General features: G+C 41.7%; 1 protein-coding gene across 1 annotated transcript in view; it reads left to right on the top strand.

Annotated features, from left to right (window-relative positions):
* The window catches only part of CYRIB (CYFIP related Rac1 interactor B), a 75,507-nt gene extending 63,855 nt beyond the window's left edge, over nucleotides 1–11,652 (top strand). The window contains exons 8-13 of the mRNA XM_063299690.1: nucleotides 159–236; nucleotides 344–460; nucleotides 1,466–1,545; nucleotides 3,772–3,898; nucleotides 7,696–7,770; nucleotides 10,821–11,652. Of these exons, the coding sequence (XP_063155760.1) occupies nucleotides 159–236; nucleotides 344–460; nucleotides 1,466–1,545; nucleotides 3,772–3,898; nucleotides 7,696–7,770; nucleotides 10,821–10,880 (537 nt within the window). The 3' untranslated portion in view covers nucleotides 10,881–11,652. The remainder of the gene's footprint in view (nucleotides 1–158; nucleotides 237–343; nucleotides 461–1,465; nucleotides 1,546–3,771; nucleotides 3,899–7,695; nucleotides 7,771–10,820) is intronic.
* Nucleotides 11,653–24,162: the final 12,510 nt, after the last annotated feature.

The following is a 24,162-nucleotide window of genomic DNA, read 5'->3' as shown; positions in this document are numbered from 1 at the left end:
TTGGCATTTAAATTAAAAAATTAAATCAATTTTTTTAGTATTTTGTTTCATGGGTGTTCTGTGGGTGCCATTTTGGGGTAACAGAGACTGTGTTGCCCAGGCTTGTATGTGGCTTTGTCATGAGGTTGCTGGTATCGTCATCTTGTCTTTCTTTTTAGATGACAAATCCTGCAATTCAGAATGACTTCAGCTATTACAGAAGAACCTTAAGTCGTATGAGAATCAACAATGTCCCAGTAGGTAACCTTTCAGTAGAAGCGAAGAAAACAACTCACTGTCGTCTCTTGTCCTTTACCTGTTTAATAAAATCAATTATGCAAACATTTATTTTAACTTTTGGTAGGCAGAAGGGGAAAATGAAGTAAACAATGAATTGGCCAACAGAATGTCTTTATTTTATGCTGAAGCAACACCAATGTTGAAAACCTTAAGTGATGCCACAACAAAATTTGTTTCAGAGGTATGTTTATGAATAGATTTCTGTTAATACAGATTGCTTTGATAATATAATTATACATTATGTTACTGATTTGCATAAAGCTTATTGTTGAATTTCAGTGGGAGAGAAGGGTCAAACCTTGTCAGTATTATGAATTTAGTATTGTAATTTGTCATGGACAGCAAAAACTGTGTAATGTTGTTCAGGTAAAATTTATTTATTTATTTAGCAAATATAGTTGCCCATCTCACAAAAAGTGACTCTGGGTGGCTTACAAGCAGAATAACAAAACCATATCACAATATAAAACAACATCAAACATAAATAACAGCAAAAATAAAAAAAACATAAAAGAACCCCAAGACAGTGGGAGAACAACCATCATTTAGCCTCATGCAACGACTTTGCAGGCCTGCCATGGGATCCCCAGGGTTGAGGGAAGAACCACGTTTTCAAGGCTTTCCGGAAGGCTAACAGAGATGGGGCTAACCTCCTCTTGGGGAATGATGTTCTAAAGGGTGGGGCTACAGCAGAAAAGGCGCATCTCCTGGGTCCCGCCAGATGGAGCTTCTTAGCAGATGGGACCCGGAGCATGCCTCTTCTCGTCCTGATGGACAGGCAGATGTATCCGGGAAGAGGCAGTCCCTCAAATAACCAGGCCCCATACCATGTGGGGCTTTAAAGGTCAAAAACTACCTTTAATTGCACCTGGAAACAAACTGGCAGCCAAGGCAGCTGATGGAGCAGAGGTGTAACTGTCCCCACTTCTGCATTTTAGATCAGCTGAAGCTTCGGGATGCACTTCAAGGGCAGCCCCATGTAGAGCGCAAACCTGTTAGACTGCAGAATCTCTTGATACTCCTGAATGTCTTGCATGATTTGAAATTGTGAGAAGTTGCTTAGTTAACTGCTGTGTCGTCATTATCATTATTACTACTATTACAGATCCTCATTAGGAAAGCTGAGGCAAAAACTATGCTCCCTATCACATTTCAGTAACTTTTCTCCCTTATTGCCTGTTCACAGAACAAGAATTTACCTATAGAAAACACCACAGATTGCTTAAGCACCATGGCCAGTGTTTGCAGAGTCATGCTGGAAACCCCGTAAGTACAATAGTTACTTCAGACATCATCATTGCTGAAAACCAATATGCCCAGGGCCTAAACCAAGCAGAGAGGAAAATGTGGAAATTGTTTTTGTATTCAGTCATTTCACAGATAGGTGGCTGTGCTGAACTGGCCCTGGCTGAACTCAGAAAGCAAAATGGGATCAAGTCTGGTTGGTATTTGAATGGGGAATACCAGAGACATAGGCTAATTTGGGAAGTCACAAAACAAAACAAAAACAGAAGGATGTAGTGGCAGACCACTTCCATATTGTTCCCAAGAAAGCTACATGGATGTGTTGGTGAAGTTACTAGATAGCCAGCAAAACTCAAAGGAGACTTTTCATATAAGAATGTTAAATACCAGTTGTATTTTCACAAAGGATAGAACCAGTTTTGATTTTAACCAATGTGGGAGCAACTATTATATGCTGGCCTGTTATTCCCAGAAGGCTTTGGAAGAATCCTTGATGAAAGTTGACATTAGTTTAGCACCTTTTAAGGCCTAATTTCCATGTTTGGAAATTCTCTTTCTTCCCTTCTTCCCCATTTTAACCTTCTTGCCTGATAAAGAACCTGAGAAGTATTTTGTAAATCTTTAATTCACCTAAAAGAGGTTGTTTCAATATGTAAGGATCATTATGATGAATCTATTAGTACAAGTAAAATTGTAAAAGATTGGACAAAATTAAAATTGGTAAAAGAAGGAAGAATAAAATTAGCCAATGATTTTTTCCTGGTCTCTGCAAATAAAGAAAAAAAAAAGCTGCAGTCATATTAAACTAGCCAGAATCTTTCTAACATGACAGAAGATTGCAGAGTGGCAATCTTCTGCCCCCACCCAACCGCTGAGGTTGTTGCATCATGTAGTGCAAAGGCTGGGATCAAGCCTGCTTCCCTTAAGTAAGCTCTCTCTTCTCCCAAAAGGAATGCTTTCAGCCCAGAAGTTGTTTTCAGAGTAGGAATGGGGAAGAAAGTTGTGTGGCAGTTCTTTTCCCAGCCATAATAAACAGAAAGAGAGAGAGTTTGGTACATTGTTAGTATTTTGGTCTCTTTCTCCAGTGGTTTTATATCCTCATATTTTCCAAAATGATGAGTAGGAAATGCGTTGCTCCTTCTTTTGGCTCGATCTGTTTATCCAAGCAGCATGGTAAGAGGAGAGCGATTCTGCATGGGAATTGCCAGAGGCAGGAATTGTAGGGGAGCAGGGAAATGTCGCCTGATCCTCTGCCTCTGTTCTCAGCAAAAGGGGAACAGTTCTGCAAATGATTCTGTGGGTCCTTGGTGAGGCCTGAGCAGTGACAAGATAGAACAATAAAATGCATTTTTCCTCTGCCCCCTCCTGTCAGGTAAAGACCATAGGGTAAATAAGGACAGTATCCCTAGTTCTTCCAGTCGACCTTTTGTTGTTTATTCATTCAGTCGCTTCCCACTCTTCGTGACTTCATGGACCAGCCCACGCCAGAGCTTCCTGTCGGTCGTCAACACCCCCAGCTCCCCCAAGGTCGAGTCCGTCACCTCCAGAATATCATCCATCCATCTTGCCCTTGGTCGGCCCCTCTTCGTTTTGCCTTCCACTCTCCCTAGTATCAGCATCTTCTTCAGGGTGTCCTGTCTTCTCATTATGTGGCCAAAGTATTTCAGTTTTGCTTTTAATATCGTTCCCTCAAGTGAGCACCAGTAGACCTACTGCCCCATTAAAAGAGCAGATGGAGCCACATTATTCTTACAGAGATCTTTGCACTTTCAGTTTTAAAATTCTCTGATGTTTAAGGGTAGCTCTCCATTTTATTTCTTGTGGGAATACTGTTAAATATTTCAACACTGGAGATGCGTTCCAAGATCTCTGGTAGTTTTCTGAATGTTTTCACCTCCTACATAATTAAAAAAAAAAGTGTAAGAATTGTCTATTTTGCCTAGAGTACAGTCTGTGTAAAGTTGAAGCCTTTCTTCTTCGATTGAGAATAATATCAAAGCAAAGTTCGGGAGGTGAATCAGGGCTGCCATAGATTCCACTGGATTCACCTAACAAGGATGGTTGAATTTTGTACTTGATAAGCTTAACTTGTGACCCTCTGTAAGTGGCCATCGTACAATCACTCATCACAAATGCAGATTATATTTTGGGAAATTACTGAGCAGAACCTGCTAGTATGTTAAAATTGGGAGCTCTCTTTAGCTTTTGGTAATCAAACTTCTTCTGTGTTGTGTGTTGTATCTCCAGGGAATACAGAAGCAGGTTCACAAATGAGGAGACAGTATCATTCTGTCTGAGGGTGATGGTGGGTGTTATAATCCTCTACGACCACGTGCATCCGGTGGGTGCTTTTGCAAAAACTTCAAAAATCGATGTAAGTTCTGTGTTTGGTTAGTTCCTTTTCATTGTTGACTGCATGTGAGGGCAATCGGAGGGGGTATAGAGTGAGTTGGAAGCTGCTATTTAGGCCTTAGCCTCCACTTTAACATATCCAGGGAAGGGGGACTCCATCACCTCCCTGAGGAATTATTTCCATTAATGAATGGCTCCTACCATAAGGAAGTCTTTTCTAAAACTGTGTTTATTTCATTGAAGAAACTTATATGGCCACCTATCTTATATACCACAACTCAGGACAGCTCACAAAAGCAGCAATAAAAATAGAAAAGAAAACTGTAAAACCAGCATCCAAAAACAACAACTGGAGCTCTAAAACAACATTCCCCGATACATCAACCCTCACATTTGCTGGGCTCCATTCTTATCCAACCCCAACACTTGCAGGAAGACCCAGCTCTTCAAGGCCTTCTGGAAGGCTAGAGGGGTCGGGGCCTGCTGGATCTCACACGGGAGGGTGTTCCACAGGCCAGGGGCTGCTATGGAGAAGGTGGGCTTCCTAGGTCTCGCTAGATAACCACTCTGTCTGATGTGGTAGAATGAGCAGATACCCTCAGAGAGAGACAGTCCCACTAGTATTCTGGCCCTGTGGCTTTCAGGACCTTAAAGGTGATAATCAGTACCTTGAATTCCACCTGGAAAGAAACTGGAAGCCAGTGCAGCTCACTGAGCAGTGATGAGATATGAGCAAAGTGAGGGTGTGCCACTGCATTCTGTACCAGTTATGATTTCCATATTGTCTTCAAGGTCAGCCTCATGTAGAGTGTGTTACAATAACTCAATTGGGAAGTGACCAAGGCAGGAGTGACTGAGCAAGGCCTCCCAGTCCAGAAATGGATGCCATTGGCACACAAGATGAATCTGTGCAAAGGCCCCCCCTAGCCATGGCTACCACCTGCTCCTCGAGCAGGAGGGTGAATCTAAGAATACACACACCCTCTCGCCATTGTGTACCAGTTCTGTTCAGAGCAGCCTTTCTCAACCTTTTGACCCTGGAGGAACCCTTGAAATATTTTTCAGCCTCGGGGAACCCCGGCTCATTCAGGCTCAAAGATAGGCCAGAAGTTACAAAATTATTATATTTGTTTCATGGGTAGGCCTGTATATATGCATTAACAGTGTCCTTAAACTAAAAATAAAAAGTGAAGCTTACCTCTTTAATGTGAAGTTGCCCAAATTTGAAATAATTTTTTAAATAAATTGGGATCTCCCAGGGAACACCTGGTGACCTCTCGTGGAACTCGAGGTTGCCACGGAACCCTGGTTGAGAAACCCTGGTCCAGAGGAATTCTACCTCATCAGGCATCAAAGATAACACTTCATTAGATTCAGGGGTGGGGGCAAAACCACAAAGCCATTCTGTCTTTCTAGGTTGAGTTGGAGCCAGTTCCTCCCCATCCAGACCCTCAGAGCCTCCAGGCAATGGATCAACACTTGAATGTTGGACCCGACAGTGTTGGATAACTTTCATCCAGTCTTCCCTTTTTAGGGAAAGTTGTTGTGAAGGTGGTAGGCACCCAGCTCCAGCAGGCCCAGTTGGAAAGTTGCAGTCCACTTCCCTGTAACTTTAATCCGTTATTCCATATCTTGCACTCTGAAATGGGAGAGTCAGATCCGGACTTTCTATGTGATGGCCTTTCCAGCATTTGAAGAGGGCTATCATATGACTTCAGATGTCTTTTCTCAAGGGCAGTCATACCTGCCTGCTTCATTCTCTCTCAGAAGTTTATACTCCCCTGATCATCCTTACTGTGCCTCTCTGAGCCTGTTCCAATTTCTCTGGATCCTTAAAAATTGACCCAGTGGGATCTGACTAAAGCAGAATAAAGGGGAATGATTACTTCCTGTGATTTGGCAATTATACTTCTGTTGATGTAGCCTAATACATGTTCTTTATCGCAATATCAGGCTGCTGTCTCAAATTCAGTTTGCAATCCATGACTTTTCCAAGATCTTTCTCATAAATGTCCCAGTCCTATACTTGTACCTTTGAAATTTGTTTCCTAGTTGAAGAACTTAACACTGCTAAATTACAATTCTGTGAAAAAGTATTTCTTCCCTTTTAGATTTTTGGAAGTTTTTCATATCTTTGCTGCTGAATGAACTTTTAGAAAATCTGAAAGGGGGCAAATACTTTTTCACAGAACTGTAGTTTCAGGTGACTTTTCCAACCTATCAAACTTATTTTGAACATTATTTTTGCCATGAGTCATAAACGACTCGACGGCAACTAACAACATCATCTGTCTTCTGAGGTTATTAACTATCCTACCTAATTTTGTATCAGCTGCAAATCTGAGAAGCATTCTGTACACCTCTTCAATCCAAGTCATTAACTGAAGTATTGGATAATCGGGAACAGCATTTCACAGAGTCCCTCTGGTCGGAGGAGATGGGCAGTGACAAATTTGATAGACAAATAAATGTGCTGATTAGCAAGCTAGTTTAGTGTGGGCTGGAAAGCCTGCCAATTAAGTGGATAAATAGCTCAATAATCATACTCAGCTCATCAAATTGGAGAGTGATAATAAGTGGGGTGCCACAAGGGTCAGTTCTAAAATCAGTATTTTATTTGCAACCTTCCCACAATCTATTAGGGAAGGTATTTGATCAAAAATGGGATAAAGTTGATTTGGCAAGAATTGTTCTTGACAGATCCATGCTGACTTCTAGTAATTATTGCATTATTTTCAGAGTGCTTGCAAACAGATCTATTATCTGCTCTAGCATCTTCCCAGGCATTGGTGTCAAACAGGTCTATAGCTTTCTGGATCTTCCTTTCTCCTCTTTCTGAAGATAAGGACATTTCCAGTTCTCCAGGATGCTGCTGCTGCTGCTGCTGATGATGATAACCAAATGTTTGGCCAGCCCATCATGTGGTTCCTTCAGTATTGTGGGATGCAGTTGATCTGATCCTGGAAATTTAAACTCATTCAAAAAAAAAAAAAAAAGATGTTCCATGACCATATTTTTGTCAGTCTCAAGTTTTATTCCTGTCCCTTCATCCTTCTCTTCACAATCCCCTGGTGGAACAGGAGATTTTGTTTGAGAAGATGGAATCAGAACAGGAATAGCTTTGCTTTTTCTTTATTATCTGTTAGCATGGTGTCCTCATCACTGAACAGCTAATAGGTTGAGTCTTTCCCTTTTATTTTGAACATAGCCCAAGTAGCCCTTTCTTAACATTCTTCATGTTCTGTGCTGGCCTCATACTGAGTTTCTCTTTTCATGATCCCAGCCCTGCTGATCCAGTTCTGTCTGTCTGGATTCTCCTTTTGTGTCTGTTTCCTCTGTGTTTTCTTTCTTGCTTTAGATCCTCACTGAATTTTTTTGTTCAACCACTTTTTTTTGGCTGTCATCCATTTTTTCTCCTAACAAAAGTGTTTGAACCAGCAGATGGGTTATGTAGCATTCAAAGTACTGCTTTAGATAACAGATGGGATAATTTAGATAATAGATAATTCAGATAATAGATGGGATAGTTCAGGATCAGTTTACATGTATGAGTCTCTCCAGGCGCACAGCTAGGTTGAGCTTGAGAAAAGATGGCATTCATGTTATAGTTTCCTTGATTTTTTGTGATGGCCACAGCAATTTTTTTAAAGTTGTCATCCCAAGGATTTAGGTGACTTAACACCGACCCAAAGACTGGCTATTTCCTGAAAATATTTGCCTTAATAAATCAGCTGAAATTACAGGTATGGAATTATTGCATCATGTCTAGACATACTTTGAAATACTATATTTTGGTTTTCTGTTTGTCTTACGCTCTAGATGAAAGGATGCATCAAAGTTCTCAAAGACCAGCCTCCCAACAGTGTAGAAGGCCTTCTAAATGCTCTCAGGTACCTAACAAGACCTCTGTCACAAAATCCATTCTCTCTGGCTTAAGCACAAACACTGCATTTTAGACCTTTTTAAATCCCTCTTGACAGAGAGTGAGTGCCAATCTGTTTGAATCCCAGAGGTCTGCATGGAGTTACTAGCGATGGCTCTCTTGCTTCTGAGAAACAGACTTGTGAAAATTAGCAAGTCCTCCAACCTCTTTAATTCACTTGTTAAGCAGTGGTATAAACCCACTGCCTGAGGCTGTTCAGAGTTTCGGAGCAGAGTACAGTTAAAAATGAAATGGTTCAGATTTGAATGATTAAGCTTTTTAAAGTAATGCAAACATTTTGCATAGTGCATGCTAATTTAATCATGAGCAGGGCATATGCGCACACACACCATCATGTGAAAAAGTAAGTCCACAAGTACACTCCATGGAAAGTTTTTTTTTTCCTGAACGTATGTGTAAAGATCAATATTTTAATCTTCAAACAGTACATAAAGATAAAGGTAATATAATTGAACAAAAAAACCCTGTGAAAAATCAACTTTGCAATTATTCATTTAACAAAAAATTAATAGATATGCCATGTCCTTCTGTGAAAAAAGTAAGTACACCCCTGGCTCTAATGCCTGGTATTGCCCCCTTTGGCAGTGTTTCTTACAACTGTCTGCCAGGCTCTGACATTGACTGAGAGGACTTTTTCCCTCACTCCTCCATGTGTGTGTTTTTTTTCAGCTGTGCAATGTTTGAGGAGTCTCATGTGCATAGGCTATTTTAAATCACTGCACAGCATCTCAATGAGCCTTAGATCTGCACTTTGACTTGGCCATTCCAGAACCCTCCATTTCTTTTCTTTTTTTCCCAGCCATTCCTTGGTGGATTTACTGGAATGTTTAGGGTCACCGACATGTTGCAAAGTCCACTTTTAATTGAGCTAAAGTTTTTTGACAGATGGCCTCACATTCTCCCCAAGCACCCTCTGGCACAATGAAGAATTCATAGTGGATTCTATGATGAGGAGCTGCCCAGGCCCTGATGCAGCAAAGCAGCCCCAAACCATAACATTTCCGCCACCATGCCTCACAGTTGGTGTCAGATACTTTTGGTGGAATGTTGTCTTTGGTTTTTACCAAACACGTCTTTTGGTGCTGTGGTCAAATAACTCTATCCAGAGCACGTTGTTCCAGAATCCTGGTCTTTGCCTACTAGGTGTTCATGAGCAAACTTTAGTCTTGCTCTGATGTTCTTTCTGGACAGCAAAGGTTTCCTCCTGGCACACCTCCCATGTAGATCTACTTTGCGCATCTTCTTTCTAATGTTAGACTCATGCACTTTAATCTCAGTTGTGGCAAGAGCTCCCTGTAGGTCATGTGATGAAATTCTGGGGTTCTTAGAGACTTCTTTCAGCATCTTGCATTCTGCTCTCAGGCTGAGCTTGCTGGGATAGCCCAGACTGGGCAAGTTGGCCGTTGTTTGAAATCTTCTCCACTTGTAGATGATCTTCCAGACAGTGAAATGATTGATGTACAGTTGTTAGGTGATCTTCTTAAATCCCTTCCCAGACTCATAGGCATTTGTAACCTCCTTTCCGAAGGCCTCAGAGAGCTCTTTCGAACTCGGCATGGTGATACCACTCCCTTGAACAACAGATAACAAATCAAACTAAATGTCTGAGGTTTCAATATGAAACCTCTCTAACAATGTTTTGGCACCTGATCGGGTGTACCTGATTCTAATTTTAGGTATTTGAGGTGGTGATAAATGTAGGGGTGTGCTTACTTTTTCCACATGCGAAATTTGCATTTATGTTTATTTAAATTACACAATGGGCTACAAAATGTAAACAGTGCATATTTCTTATATTATTTCCCCTTTATCTATTAGTATTCTTGAGATGAAGATCAAATATATGTATGTTGAAATACATTGAAAAAGTCAAAGAGTTCAGTGGGGTGTACTTCTTCACATGACTTCAACCATCCCTCTGGTTTTTGAAACTTCAGGCATTTTCTGTACACTTTCAAAATACAGCTATTGGATCAAGACTTACATTTTTGGAGTAGACTCATGGAAATCAGTGGGGCTTACAGTAGTCATAATTAAGTCCCTTTGATTCCAGGGTCTCTGAAATCTGGAATTATTTTTTCTTAATTTATAAAGAAGAGAGAACAAATCTTGCACCCACTGTGATAATCTGGGCTTATTCTGGATTTCTGCAGATTTGTAGTTCACATTCTGGTTTAGAGGGATGTTGGGGTTGGCTTACTGCTTTTAATCAGTGACTTGTGGAGCAAAATGTTGCATTGGTGCAGTGCTGCTGTTCAGAGGCCCAGTCAGCTGTTTCCAAGGCTCTCTATTCCCTTCCCTCCTCCAAACTTGGCTTTTCATTTTTCTCCTCAAAATACCTTCAGGACATTGTGCTTTTTATGGACTGTTTGTAGGAAAACTCACCTCCTGGGGATTCTAATAAAGAATGTGTAGTGTTGCCAACTTTGTAGTTCTCCTACAGTTTGGCAGCTCTTACCTCTCTCTTGTGAGTAGAAGTTATCTGTGCTGAAAAATCTGTTCTATTAAAAAGGTGAATCACAATACAGTGGCACCTCGATTTTATTTAGCAGACTTTGGATGCAATGGTCTATAGCAGTCTAGACATCCTCCTGAAATAATAGACAAGTCTGTTGCATCCAAAGTAATCTGAACAAGGCAGTTTAATTTACCTTAATTTTAGATTATTTGCAGCAGCTTGCATCATGTGTGTCAATTTACATCATTTGCATATGAATGATGTAACTTGCAATTTAACTAACCCCCCCCCCATCCATTCACTAAATTGTAGTTTTACTGTAGTTAAGTACCACTGAAAAATTTCCCAAGATGTACAGAAAAGGTCAGAGCACCAAGGTGCACCGGGCCCTCCCCATTAAAAGGAAGGAACTGTTTGATATTCCTAACAACTGCGGCCCTCTGGCATCTCAGCATTACAATTTGTACTCGATTCAAGACTCTTTTTTAAGAAAGGGCAAAGCGTCAACTTACATGTTCTAAAACTTCTTTCCTCAATAGGTACACAACAAAACATTTGAATGATGATACTACCTCCAAGCAAATTAAATCTATGTTGCAATAACAGTTACCTGGAAAGTATGCCCCTGCTGTAAACAGTATTCTGCAATGACTGAGATGCACAGATTTTTTTTTTAAGTGATTGCAACTACTATCTTGTTCAGTCTTGCTTTTGACTTTTTTCCCCCCATGTCTTCTCTTCCATTAAAAAAAAATCACGTTCTTGTTCTTGGGTAAGCTGATAACTTCTTTTCTGTGCCAAAATCAATGAAATTTATCATATCTGAAAGGTAATTTTTTTACTTTTCAGAATCGCCATTGTATATGGCAGCTAATTCTGCATTGCATTTTGGCTTTCTCTGTATGAGAGAAAGTTCTGTGACTTGAACTAAATATTTTTAAACGTGGTTTTTTTTCTTTTTGTTTTTGAAAAACTAATATTTAATATTGCTTCTTGTGCATGGCAAAACTGCCTATTTCTGCTATTTAAAAAAGAAAGAACTCCTCAGTGACTTCATTTTCTATTGCAGCTTTTTTATGTGCAACCAGGAGGAAACTTAAAAGCAGATTTGTTTAAATTAACTGTGTTTGTACAAATGGTACCCAACACAAAGATTTTTTTTTTAAAAAGAAACTAGTAAAAACTGTTTGTTTTAAAAAAAGTTAAGTTTGCATTTTGACTCATTTTTGTAAGGATGTATGTTGTATGTTTAATAACTAATGTTTTTCAAAAAAAAAAAAAAAAGTGGTGTGTGCGTAGCCAAATTACGTATGCATGTTTGTGTCAAAGGATTGGCTGTGGAAACAACAATAAAAGTCAGCTTTCATTTTTCTAAGTGTGGTTTGTTTCAGTAATTGTAGAGGGGCCCATAATTAATAGCTGCCTGTAGAATATTTGTTGGGGGGAAAAAGAGCTTTTGTGGGTGATAATGTCAGTGGAGCTGGATTCAGATTCTGCACACAGTTCCTTAGAGCAACAGCGTGCTGCTGGACTTGCGTTCAGACCAGTATGCATCATCTCACTGCCTCCATTCAGTCATTTTGATCAAGCTAAAGTTAATCATAGCTTCATTCCACTGAAACCAAGGGAATTAATTTTAATTAACTGGGCCTTTTTCTTTCAATGATACTTTAGCAAGATTAATTTTAGCCAGGTTGGTCCCTTGGTTGGAAGGCCTATCTTAACCTCTCTGCCTTAACTCTTGAGTTAATAAGCCACTTCAAAAGTTTGCTTCATTGGCATAACTTAATTGGATTAAGACACTTAATCCACTTCCTGAGAAGCAGTTATGTAATAAAATTCTCATTCCAGAGACAGCATTGCCAGCTTTAGTGGAATTTATGGAATGTTGACTAAGTTTTACCCAAATGGTGTCTTTCCACAAGAATCTCCAAGTATGTTATTGAAGAATTTTTAAAAACGGATCACCATGTGGCTTTCACATTTGTCTTATTTTGCTTTGCTGGGGGAGAAGTGCCGTGTTTATGGACAACATATTCTGGTTTCCATGCTGTGTATACAAAATAGCTAACCTTGGCTTAAAATGCACGGCCAGTTTTCAAACAGCCGTCCCATTTTTAAGGTTGCAGGTTGGGATAAGCAGCTTTCTCCCACAAGACTTCCCTTCCTGCCAAATCTGCTCCGTGGTCCCTCAACCTTCTGGATCAGATTTGGGGTGTGTATGGAGATTCAAAAAAGGAAGAAACCTCTCCCATCCGCAGCCCCTGCTCCAATTAATCCACACTAATCCAAAGAATAACATCAGTATAATGCAGCGGTCATCAAAAAGTTAATGAAGTCTCACCTGTCTGAAGCACAAGCGAAGGAAGGACCTTGATCCAGCACAGCAGGTTTCCTACATGGCAGTATTTCCAGGGCATGCCAGAAAGAAGTTTGAGAAGGGAGAGAAATATCTGTCCTTCAAGAGTTTATTACCAGTTTTGATTAATATCAATTTCATACGATGAATTTTTTATGGAAAGTCACTAGCGAGAAGTTACTAAACATGTCCCCTATAGGTTATCAATTCATGCACAGGTGCCCCCGCTGGTCATAAGTGGTAGCATAGTTATGCTTCCCTCCCCTAAGAATTTATTTTGGTTGATCAAATGGTGGAAGAAACCGCGTTTTGAATTAATCTCCCTAGGAAAGTAAGCTTAGCAAACTTGCTTTTTCCAAGGAAACCTTAAAAGATAAAAATAAAGAACAGGCATTCCTGTGATGAAGGATGTGTGTGTGTGTGGGGGGGGGATTAAACTGAAACAAGTTTAATGTAGATACATGGGAGAGAAATCAACGGGTGGGTTTTTGCAAGTCCGTTCACAGGAGGAGATGCTGGATTTGTTGCATGGCACAATCTTCTAGAACAATCTGCCCCATCCTTCGCTGGCTGGGGATTATCTCTGCTGGAGTCCAACATGTCTGGGATTCATCAGCTCGGGGAAAAAACATTGTAGACATGCAATAAGGCATTTGTAGCTTGGAACAACTCTCCGGTTTTGCTCAGCAATTACATGGCAGGAAAAGTGGGCTTTTGTTCAGTGTTTATATTCTAAAGCAGACGTCAGCGCAACTTTGGGACCCTTTGTAAGTTTCGGGGTTCAACTCCCATCAGCTCCAGAAAATATCCAGACTGCCGAAGAGTTTTATCAAACTTCTGTTATGTCAATGCTTGAGGATGTTTTCAGGATCAGCAGAGATAGGAGGTGGCTTGTTAGGGCAATCTGGCCGCTGCAGTTGCTACACCAGTGGCTTAATGTGTTGCCTATTCAATCACCCATGGTTTAACCATAGTTCAGCAGTGCTGCAAAGTGTCTTAAAGGGTAGAATCTTTAAGCTACAGGTAGTCCTCAACTTACCACCACAATTGGGACAACTTCTGTTGCTAAATGGAGCGGTTGTTAAGTGAGTCACCCAATTTTATGACCTTTTTGACTCAGCCGTTGAGCAAATCACAGTCATTAAGTGAATCTGGCTTTCCCCATTGACTTCGCTTGTCAGAAGCTGGCTGGGAAGGTTGCAAATGGTGATCACATGACCCCGGAATGCTGAACTGTCACAAGCGTGAGCTGGTTGCCAAGTGCCTGAATTTTGATCATGTGACTGCAGGGACATGGCAACAGTCATAAGTGCGAGGACCCATTGCCAGTCACTTTTTTCAGTGCCATTGTAACTTCAAATGGTCACTAAATGAATGATCGTAGGTCAAGGACTACCTGTATTTAGAATAAGCATTTGATCTCCTTGCTGTGCTCAGAGGCGTTTTGCATTTGGATGGTGGCTGCTGCTTAACCTTTTATTTAACGGATGGATTGGGAGCCCCTGACCACCCTAAACCAACCCTGTGTAAGTTTTGTGTTGAGATGGAAGCCACCCAGTTCCAGCCTAGCTTGCCTGCTTTCCGAGCTGATGAACCGCCCAGTCTTCTTTCCTAGAAGGCTTTGACACTGCTGTTTCCAGGGAATTGAGAGCTGTGGCAGTTTTGAAACTAGGCTAATGGTATAGCCTGGAGATTTGGAACATGAAGCAGTGAAAGCTGCCAGTGCTGGAAAGGCAGCCCTCGAGAGGGGGTGTCAGCAAAGCATGTTGCAGGGCAAAATTGCAAGAGGGCTTCGCCTACCCAGTTCTCCCTCCTCCCCACCCCTTGCTCTACATTAGCATTTCCCCACATCAACCTTTCCTCCGTCCCTTTTCAGAGGCGTGCATGAGAGCATTTGGGACTTTTGCTTGATGAATTAATTCCGTTCCCCGGTTCCTGAGGTTGCCAACTTCCCTCTCCACCCTCCAGATCTCTCTGAGCACTTCTGCCCTCCCTTTCAAAGGTCAAGCCTTTGACAACCCCATGGAAACGCCCGTGCTGCTTTCTCACAACAATACGGGAGTCCCTTGCCATTGCCTCCTTCCGTTATGGACATTAAACAGCAGCCCATTTAGCCCTAAGCCTTGCTATTCCTGGGAAGCCTCCAATCCCCGGAAAACCAGGCCAGACTCAGCTCAGCGTCTGAGCCTGCACGAGCTCAGAGCTGCTTTTGCTGAGACCTTTAACTGTGGTCCAGGGCACCCACCGAGTGGCTGGATTCATGCACCGTGTATGGAACGATTGGTTGGTGCTCTGTGTTACGCAGACCCAGCCTGTGGGGTTAGTTTATGGTTGAGTGGGAATGCACGCAGTTCGGTTCAGTAGCATCTTGTACAGTACAGACACAGACAGAGTGAAAAGACCAAACATTTTCCTGGCCCAGAGAAGCCTAGGTAGGAAACATTCACCTACGTTTTCCTCGTCTGCTCCAACTTAAAGATAAGAATGGGATTAGGAAAAAAGGATAAAATCACTCTGGATGAACACAGGTAGTCATCGCTTAATGAGGGATTGTTAATTGGGACTGGAATTTCAGTTGCTAAGCAAAGCAGTCATAAAGCGAATCCGACCCAATTTTTCGACCTTTTGTGGGGCGGCCATTAAGCGAATCACCACGGGCATTAAGTGAACCATGTGGTTGTTAAGTAAATCACTCGGTTCCCCAATGATTTTGCTTGCCGGAAGCCAGCTGGGAAGATCGAAAATGGCAATCTTATGACCCCGGGACACTGCGACAGTCATAAATGCGAATCTGTTGCCAAGTGCCTAAATCGTGATCACGTGACTGCAGGGACACTGTGACAGTCATGTGAGGACCAGTTGTAAGTTGTTTTTTTCAGCACCGTCGTAAGTCTGAACCATCACTAATGGTCATTAAGCGAGGACTACCTGTATTTAAGTAAAGCCCCTGGAGAGTTGATTTTACCCTTGTGAATAAATGAGAAGCTAGGTGCAAATGAGATGTGTAAGGCGCTATCATAGTACCAGGAGGGTAGACAAAGAGTCAGTCCCTTTGATTTCCCAGCTATGCCTGGGGACTGGAGATAGGAAGACGCACTGCCCAAGCTCATGCTTGCAAGATGCTTGGGCCTAGGGCTAAGGATTATAGGCACTGTAGTCCCACATCTGGAAGGCCTTACATAGAAGGAGGCAGCTCTTGATTGTGAACCTTGGATGGCTGTGCAGCAGACTATAACTAAACTGCCTCTCTTTGCCATTTCCAAAAACCAGCAGCTCAGCTTTAAGTAATTTTAAATGCAGTGATGCTTGGGTCTTTCTTAATCAAGCTGTGTGCAACCTGGGGCAGCTAGATAATGTTTGATTCTGGACTCTTAATAGCCTTTGGGTGGCCTTGAGACTGCCATGTGTATTTATTTCAACTACAAGCATTTTACAGACAAGTGAATAAGCCCTATTTTGCAGGAAAGAATAGTAATTTTTCTAATAAATTCAAGAAGCATCTACAACCATATCCCAGCCAGGTAGTCAAGCCCCTTAAGTATAAAATGAAGCTCAACATTAATGCTTCTCTTCCACCAGGACCCCCATTACAACTATTTTATAGCTGCTTCCCGTTGCTGATGGCAACCACACCCTGTTTGGCCAAACCTAATTGAAAACAAGCTGGTTGAGGATGTGCATTTTCACATTTTAACTCAATTTAAGTCATGGAAGCAAATGGGAGTTTGCTTTGGGGTCCTGATGCAGCCCCATTTTGTTGCAGTGAAGGATCATAGATTTGAAAAACAAAAGTAATAACTATTGGCCACTGCCCTGGTGGACACAGATCCTGGCTTCTTCACTGCCGTCTGCAGCACAAAGTGCCTCCAAGCAGCCACCTGGGGGAACATGAACTTCTAGTCCCTGAAGACTCTCTGACTGCACCCCTTCTGCAAATCCAGGCAGTTGCTTTTCAAGCCAGCAACCTGGTTTCTGAAATGCCTCCTATGTAGGAGATTTGCCTTTACAGATTTCATTTCACATCTCTGTCCCACTGCAAGCGAAAGGCTCTTGGTGGCTGACACACAATAGAAAATCAAAGGAAGCATCCAGAATATAGGCTTCTGTAAGCATAAAATCCCACTTTTCCTTGAAGGTCTAGAGGGCTTTTATGGGGATCTCTCTGTCACCCTAGAACAACCATTCTGTAAGGTAGATTAGGCTGGGAGAGAGAGAGAGAGAGACACTGGCCCCAAGCATCCAGCCAGCTTCTGTGGCTTAGGCTGGACTGGAACTGGGTTTCCCCAAGCCTAGCCCAGCCTTTTAGCCCACAGTCTAGCAAAGCCAGTCCCTGTTTGCAGAAAGCAGAGCTCTTCAAGTCGGGTCCAGTGTTTCCTGGCAGGAATCCAGGGCTGGGTTCTTGAAACTGAGAACCCCCCACATCTGCCCTAATGCTGAACTTGGTGTCACTGCCCTGGGCTGAGGATTGTCATTCCTCAGCCCTTTTGTGTCAACCCAAGATACTCCCTGATAAGAAGGTTGTTCTTGGAAGCGACCATAATCTTTGGAAGACAGAAGGGACTGTCCATCTTTGCTTAGGGGCCAAGGATATGCTGCTGCTACTGTACTCTTTTCCCCTTTTCTCCTTTCTGAAAAATATTTTGGAAGAGGTTGACTTGTGGCATCTTTTGGACATGACACCCCAGCAGAAAGTCAACAGCTAAACCATTTTTAAAGGCGCCTTTAAAAGGGGGATTATTGGAGGATGGAGCTGTTCACGTTACAACAGCTACAGGGCATCTTGGTGCAGAAGTAACATGCAGCTATATTGCTAAGGAACAACCATCAATGCACACCCTGGTTGTGGACAAGCACAGATGCACACCCTGATGGTGGGCCTACCCTGATTTGGGGCAAGCACAAATGAAAACCCTGGTTGTGCACTTCCAAGAAATATCAAACCGCCCATTTGTTTTGCTTTGTATTAGTTTAGGCCTTTAATTCTGCTTTGCTTGAAAACAAGCCAGATCCTGATTATGGATTATGTGAAACAAAAGCTAATCAAAGCTGATCAGCTTATACCAAGCTAATGGGCTGCAGGTATAGTCATGGGCCTGGGAGTGATGGGAGTCGCATTATAGCACATATGGAAAATGCCACAGGTTGTGGAAATATTCTACCCATCTCTAAGGAACCAAAGCAGTTGGAGAAACGGAATTTGTTTAATGAGCCTCAAAGAATGCAGTGATCACTGGACTGCCAAGAGCCCTGAGCATGCTACAAGATCTCATCAGGGTGGGAGGATACATTGGTGTCATGAACAATTAATTTATGACAACCAACAGAAGAGAATTAATTAATTTATGACTAGTTGGAAGGAGAGGACATCCCTGGAGATAACGTGGAGACAATGGTGCCTTGAGGCCACCATAGAATGAGTCTGTGTGCCCACATTATTGTATCAATGACACCAATCATCTCAACCATCCACATCCGTCTATCCTTTATCATAGCCATGATGGGATGACCTTGTTCATATTTCTCTCACAGGAAGTACCAAGTCTGGGCCTTGTCAGCTGCTTCCTTTAGAGCACCTGGCACAGGGCTGTTGATTTACTACCACATTAACATGGTTTAAAAGTCAGAAGGATACTGCAAAGGCATGCAGGCTTGCTAAGGAAAGCTGCATGCAGGTTCAGAATTCAAGAAGAGTTCCAGCGTTACTAACATATGCATGTAACACTATAGATCACAATGCTTGATCAATACAAACCCCACACTGCAAAATATTCCAACCCAAATTCAGGACAAGATGGTGTCTCATTTGCAGAGTGCAACTCTCTGAGTTTCTCTATAGTGGTTGAGGCTCATGGTAAGTGAGGCTCCCCAAGTCCTAGGGGGCTACTGCTCCCCATTCTATGCTTTACATCAATGTTTCTCAACCTTGGCTGCTTTAAGCCGTGTGGACTTCAACTCCCAGAATTCCCCAGCCAGCCATGCTGGCTGGGGAATTCTGGGAGTTGAAGTCCACACGGTTTAAAGCAGCCAAGGTTGAGAAACACTGCTTTACATTTTTGCCTTTATTCCTTTCATTTGTGGATATGGAATTAGTGCAGAATTTCCCTGTGTTCCTCAAGCTGAACCAGTTAATGTGAAAAATAAATAAATGCCCTCAGTGGGTACAGTTCCAGGGGAAACTCAATTTTAAAATATTAGTTTGTTCCCTCTTTTTGTTTGCTTGTTTGTTAGATTTTTATCCATCCATTTCTCTAGTACGGAGCTATGTGTTCCTGTTTTCTTCTCACAATAACATCCCTGAGAGGTAGGCAAAGCAGAGAGGCAGTGATTGGCCCAAAGTGGGTGATTAAAAGTGGAGCTGAACCTGAATCTTTCTAGTCCCAATCCAACACGTTCACTCCTGCACTGCACTGGCTTTCTAAGGTGGGTTCCCAGTTCCCTTAAACATCCTGCTTTCCCCACCGAATTAATTTATTTGATTTTCATATTTTTCCGTTCCTGTGGATGGCTGAGAATTCTGCATTATCCCAACACACCTATGGATTTTTTCATATGTTTTTGGCCTAGCATTCAGTCCACCCCAGTGCCACCTCTTTACATCAGGGACGGGCCACTTTTTTGCACCCAGATCTGGGCTTCCTTCAAAGGATTTTTGGTCTTTTCATAAAAAGAAAAATAGATGTATGGAGCCTATGTATTTTAGTGGTGTTGGTCTTCTGAGCGAAAATATTCCCCTGCTGAAAATCAGTGATTGGTCATCGGACCTGAGCACCATAACCTTGGAAAATTTCAGGGGAAGGAAGAAAAGAGAAAGGAAAAGGATGGGGTTGGGGTAAAAAAATCAGGATGGCAGGATTTACAGAACATGCAAAACCCCAGGTTACAAAATATAATTCCTGGGTAAAAAAAGTCAAGATGGAGGTCACAACCATGAAATCAAAGCTCCTTTTTTGGGTGTGTTGTGACTTGTGTATTACATGGTTTGACTTCTTCCCTGCAGATACTCTTAGAAAACAAAGAGGTTGTTTTACCTTCTTGTGTGAAAAAAGCCATTATGTTTGGGTGAAGAATGCTTCATGAAGACAGCAATTGTATTTTATAAGCTAGCGTGTGAACCCAGCCAGAGTCTTAGGTTATACACAATCCAGTTTATTTGGCTGCATGTAAACCCAACTACTACTGTTCTTTATTAACTTAGGTTTCAGGCTTAGCTTAGCATGTTATGTGACTCCAGTTGGTGTGCATTTAAAGATTTAAAAATACTGAACTTTTAGAGATCCAAAGGAAGGAGCAGAATACTGAAAGACATACTTGTTGTGCACATCACTGTCACCAGCTCACAGGAAGTGAATCTTATAATGTTGACACTGCAGTAGATGCCAAAGGAAAGTGGTGTTCAGGCTAAACAAGAACGTTTTGCCATGATGGTTGAAATGGTCATCAGATCCATTCACGCCAAGTTCTAAGGGCCTATCTGCCTACCCCACTTCTGTGGGTCCAAACAGTAAGGTTTTGAAACAGTGAGAGCTAAAAATCTCTGTTTAAATAGTCAGGAATAAACTAAGTTGCTTCTATTTTTCAAATATTTAGAACATTTGGCCAGCACTTGGTCAGAAGGTAGGTTGAGATCCACTAACTAGGATTTTATGTGCTTTGAAATAGACTGGTAAAGATTCCTGATAAGAACATGATATAAGCAGTGTGCTGCTGGATCAGACCCCTGGCCACCTAGTCCAGCTGTCTGGATTCACAGTGGCCAACCCACTGCACAAGGATGCCCACTAGTCTCCCAGCAGATGGCCTTCAGAGGCAGGGCCATCAAGGCTAATAACCATTGATTCCCATGACCTACATGAATTGGTCCACCACTTGTTTGAAGGCAGCCAAGCTGGTAGCCAGCACCACCTCTCATGGTGGAGAATTCCAAAGCCAAATTATGCATTGTGCTTAAAAAAAAATCCTTTTGTCTGCCTGATTCTTCTAAGATTTAATTTCATTGGGTGACCTCTGCTTCTAGTATTTTGGGAAGGGGAAAATAGCTCCTCCTTGTCCACTTTAAGCACACCATGCATAATTTTGTACACTTCGATCATGTCACCTCCTTTTTAAAAAGCCCCACATATGGCAATCTTGCCTCACAGAGAAGCTGGTCCAGCCCCTTGATCATCCTATTTCCTCTTCTGAACCTTCCCCAGCTCTGCTAAATCCTTTTTGAGGTGCTGCAACCCAAACTGCACACACAATATACCAGATGCAGTTGCACTGTAGATTTATATAAGGTCATTATGATATGGGCATCTCTATTTTCAATAACATTTCTTATCCCTACCATGCTGTTGGATTTTTTATTATTTTTTTTACAGTGGACGCATGCTGTGTAGACACCTTCATTGAACCATAGGTCTCTTTCCTCATCAGTCACTGCTAGCTCTGATCCCATTACAGTAGTTTGTATGAGTAGTTAGGATCTTGGCTCCAGTATGCATCTCTTTACACCTGCTCACGTTGAATGGCATCTGCCGTTTTGACCCCCATTCCCTAATATGCCGAGTTCCCTTTGAACCTCTTTATAGTCCCTTATTGTTTTTACCACTCTGAACAATTTAGTGTCATCAGCAAATTTGTCTATTCCATTAGTCATGCCCAGTTCCAGATAATTCATGAATATGTTGAAAAGTACTAGTCCTAGGACAGAACCCGGGGGAACCCCACTACTCACTCACTCACTTCATTCATTCATTCATTCATTCATTCATTCATTCATTCATTCATTCATTCATTCTCCTGCCTTTATTATTTTTATAAATCCCCCCATTGTGAGAAATATCCATTTACTCCTACTCTTTGTTTTCTATTCTTTTGCCCAGTGTTTCTCAACCTTGGCAACTCTAAGATGTGTGGCCTTCAACTCTGGCTGGGGAATTCTGGGAGTTGAAGGCCACACATCTTAGAGTTGCCAAGGTTGAGAAACGCTGCCTTAGCCAGTTGCTTATCCACAAGACAACTTGCCCTTTCATTCCAAGGCTGTCAGGCTTACTGAGAAGCCTTTGATAAAGGACTGACTTACACCAACGCTTTCTTAACGAAAGCTTGCAAGGACGTTAATGCTTGGCCTCTTTCCTTCAACTAGGAAGCTTCTGGGCTGAAGTTGATAACTGAGCCAAGTGGCTAATTCACAGAATTTACAGGGGAGGGTATTTGTGGAGGGGTCTTTAGGGAAACAAAGCTGCAGTTCTGGGTTGTCTAGGGAAGCAGTAGGCTCCCTGGTGCGATAAGAGGCATTTTGCTCACCTTCAGAAATACTTCAAGAATGAGGCAGCGGGGAGGGAAGCAATTTTCTAAAGTGTGTCCAGAGATGGCTCCAAGGTCCTTGTCTCACGTACATGTGACTCTCTGTTATAATCAGGGGCTGTAATAATTAGCATTTAATCATAAGCATTAATTAAAATACAATATTGAGCAACACATTCACATCACACTCTTTAGCCGAAGATATGACAGGCCCCAACTCTGCTTGCCTTTAGAAAAGTGGTCAGGACCTCATTTTTATTCCAGGTGTTCGGATTCAGTTGAGGGGAGTCCCCTTTTGGTGGTTGAATTATCCCATTTATATTGTATATAGTGGGTTGTTCTCTTTAGCACTGTAGGGTTGTTTTTCTTTGCTGTTGTTTGTTTCTGTTGTGTGCCACCCAGAGTCCCATCGTTTGAGTTGGGTGGCCTTACGCATCTATGAATGAATTAATTAAGTAATCAACGAAGAAAAGAAAGCCTAGACAAGCTTATCAGCCTCAATTATGCTCATATCGCAGGCAGATTCTCTGCTAACTGTGAAGACAGTGCTGTCAATTCTGGCCCATTTGCCAGATTTCATTGATTGATTGTGTGCCATCAAGTTGTTTCTGACTCCTAGCGACCACATAGATAGATTGTCTCCATGGCTATCTGTCCCTCTAAAACTCCATTTTACATCAAGCATGTTCATACTACTCAGTGCAAACTAGGATCTCTAGCCTAGAGTCTTCCTTGTAAGCCAACATACTTTCTACTGCATCCTACCAATTTGGAGTCTTGAAAAACACCCAGGTTGTTGTAATTTCTTTTTCTTACTTCACGTACAGTATTTCATTTCCTTTGCTTGCTATTTGTTATATTTTTTCTATGCTTTACATAATGTTGGTAATCCCAAAAGGGGAGGGATTAGCCTAATGAGATTAATTAATAATCACATGTTGACTAGCATGTTGGTGCAAACTTCAGGAGAGCTGGTAAAGTATAATACTTAAAGGGTTAATGTCAGGACTGTCCAGGGGGAGTCAAAAAAGTAGAGATGGGGCCACAAGCATGAGATCAAAGCCTCATTTATTTCTTACACATGACACACACACATTATGCTCTCTCCCCCCTCTTCCCCATTGTTGTGGGAATAAAAATTAGAGAAGACTGCTGCTTTAAGGTCTCAGAGAAAGGGGGTAAAAGTGTATTAATAATAATGTTTCATAATAATAATAATAAGTTTCATAATACTTTATTTGTTATCCATGTTCAGGATAGAATAATTTATTCTTGGGCAACACTGAGTGTTTTCAGTGGAACATTAAGGGTGACATTCATCTAAACATGAAATTAAGGATGAATGTCACTACTGACAGTTTATTCCCAAAGACATGTTCATTGATCGGCACTTCCTCTTTGTTGTACTCAACTTCAGTAAACTTTCTCCTAGTTTTACATTGTTTGGATCCTTTGGTTTTAGATTCCTATTAATTTTACCATAATTTTTGTATACGCTCATTGATTAATTGATTGATTGATTGCATTTATACCTTGCTGCAATCAAGTCCATTCTTGTTAGCTTACATGATAGACAGACAGACAGACAGACAGACAGAGATAGAGAGATCTCAATTACCCACAGTAAGGATAAAAACAGACAAAATGAAGTCTCAAGAATAATAAAATAACAACTCAAGAAAGTTGTGTATTGACTGCAATAATTGAAGTACTAAATTTGATGATGATTTGCATCTGGTTTGGGGCCAGTTGCATTCTACATGGAAGTCATGTTATTCAGTTCTGCTATGCTTTAGATTTTCATTTCAGGCCCAGATGACTCTATGAATTACCGTTGAAAGAATGACCAACCTGAACAATTATTCATGAGCTGTTTATCAAATGAGTAGGAAAGGTTGTCATTCACCAATCTGAACATTTCTCCCAGCTGACATTAGTAAAGACACTTCTCATGAAGATGAGCTACTTCTGGCTTTCTAGAACTCTATTGGCCTCCATCAAAGCCAGCTCCAGATGGCATGGCCAGCAGTTGGGAGTGATGAGAATTTGTGCACACCAGCTGGAGGTAGGGATGTTAAAAAATCAAGATGTTGGTTGAGAACGTGTGTTCAAAGTCCCAGATGTAACCACCTCTGACTGGAGGACCAAGTTAGCCTGAAAGTTTAAACCATGGGGCTACAGGTAGTCCCATACATTTTGAGGGTAACCCCAAGAGATCCTTTAAAGTTATCTCAGATA

This window comes from Candoia aspera, chromosome 3 (assembly GCF_035149785.1).
Source record: "Candoia aspera isolate rCanAsp1 chromosome 3, rCanAsp1.hap2, whole genome shotgun sequence".
In the NCBI taxonomy this organism is placed as follows: Eukaryota; Metazoa; Chordata; class Lepidosauria; order Squamata; family Boidae; genus Candoia; species Candoia aspera.
Note: the sequence above shows the minus strand (reverse complement) of the source record. Positions and strands in the feature narration are given on the sequence as shown.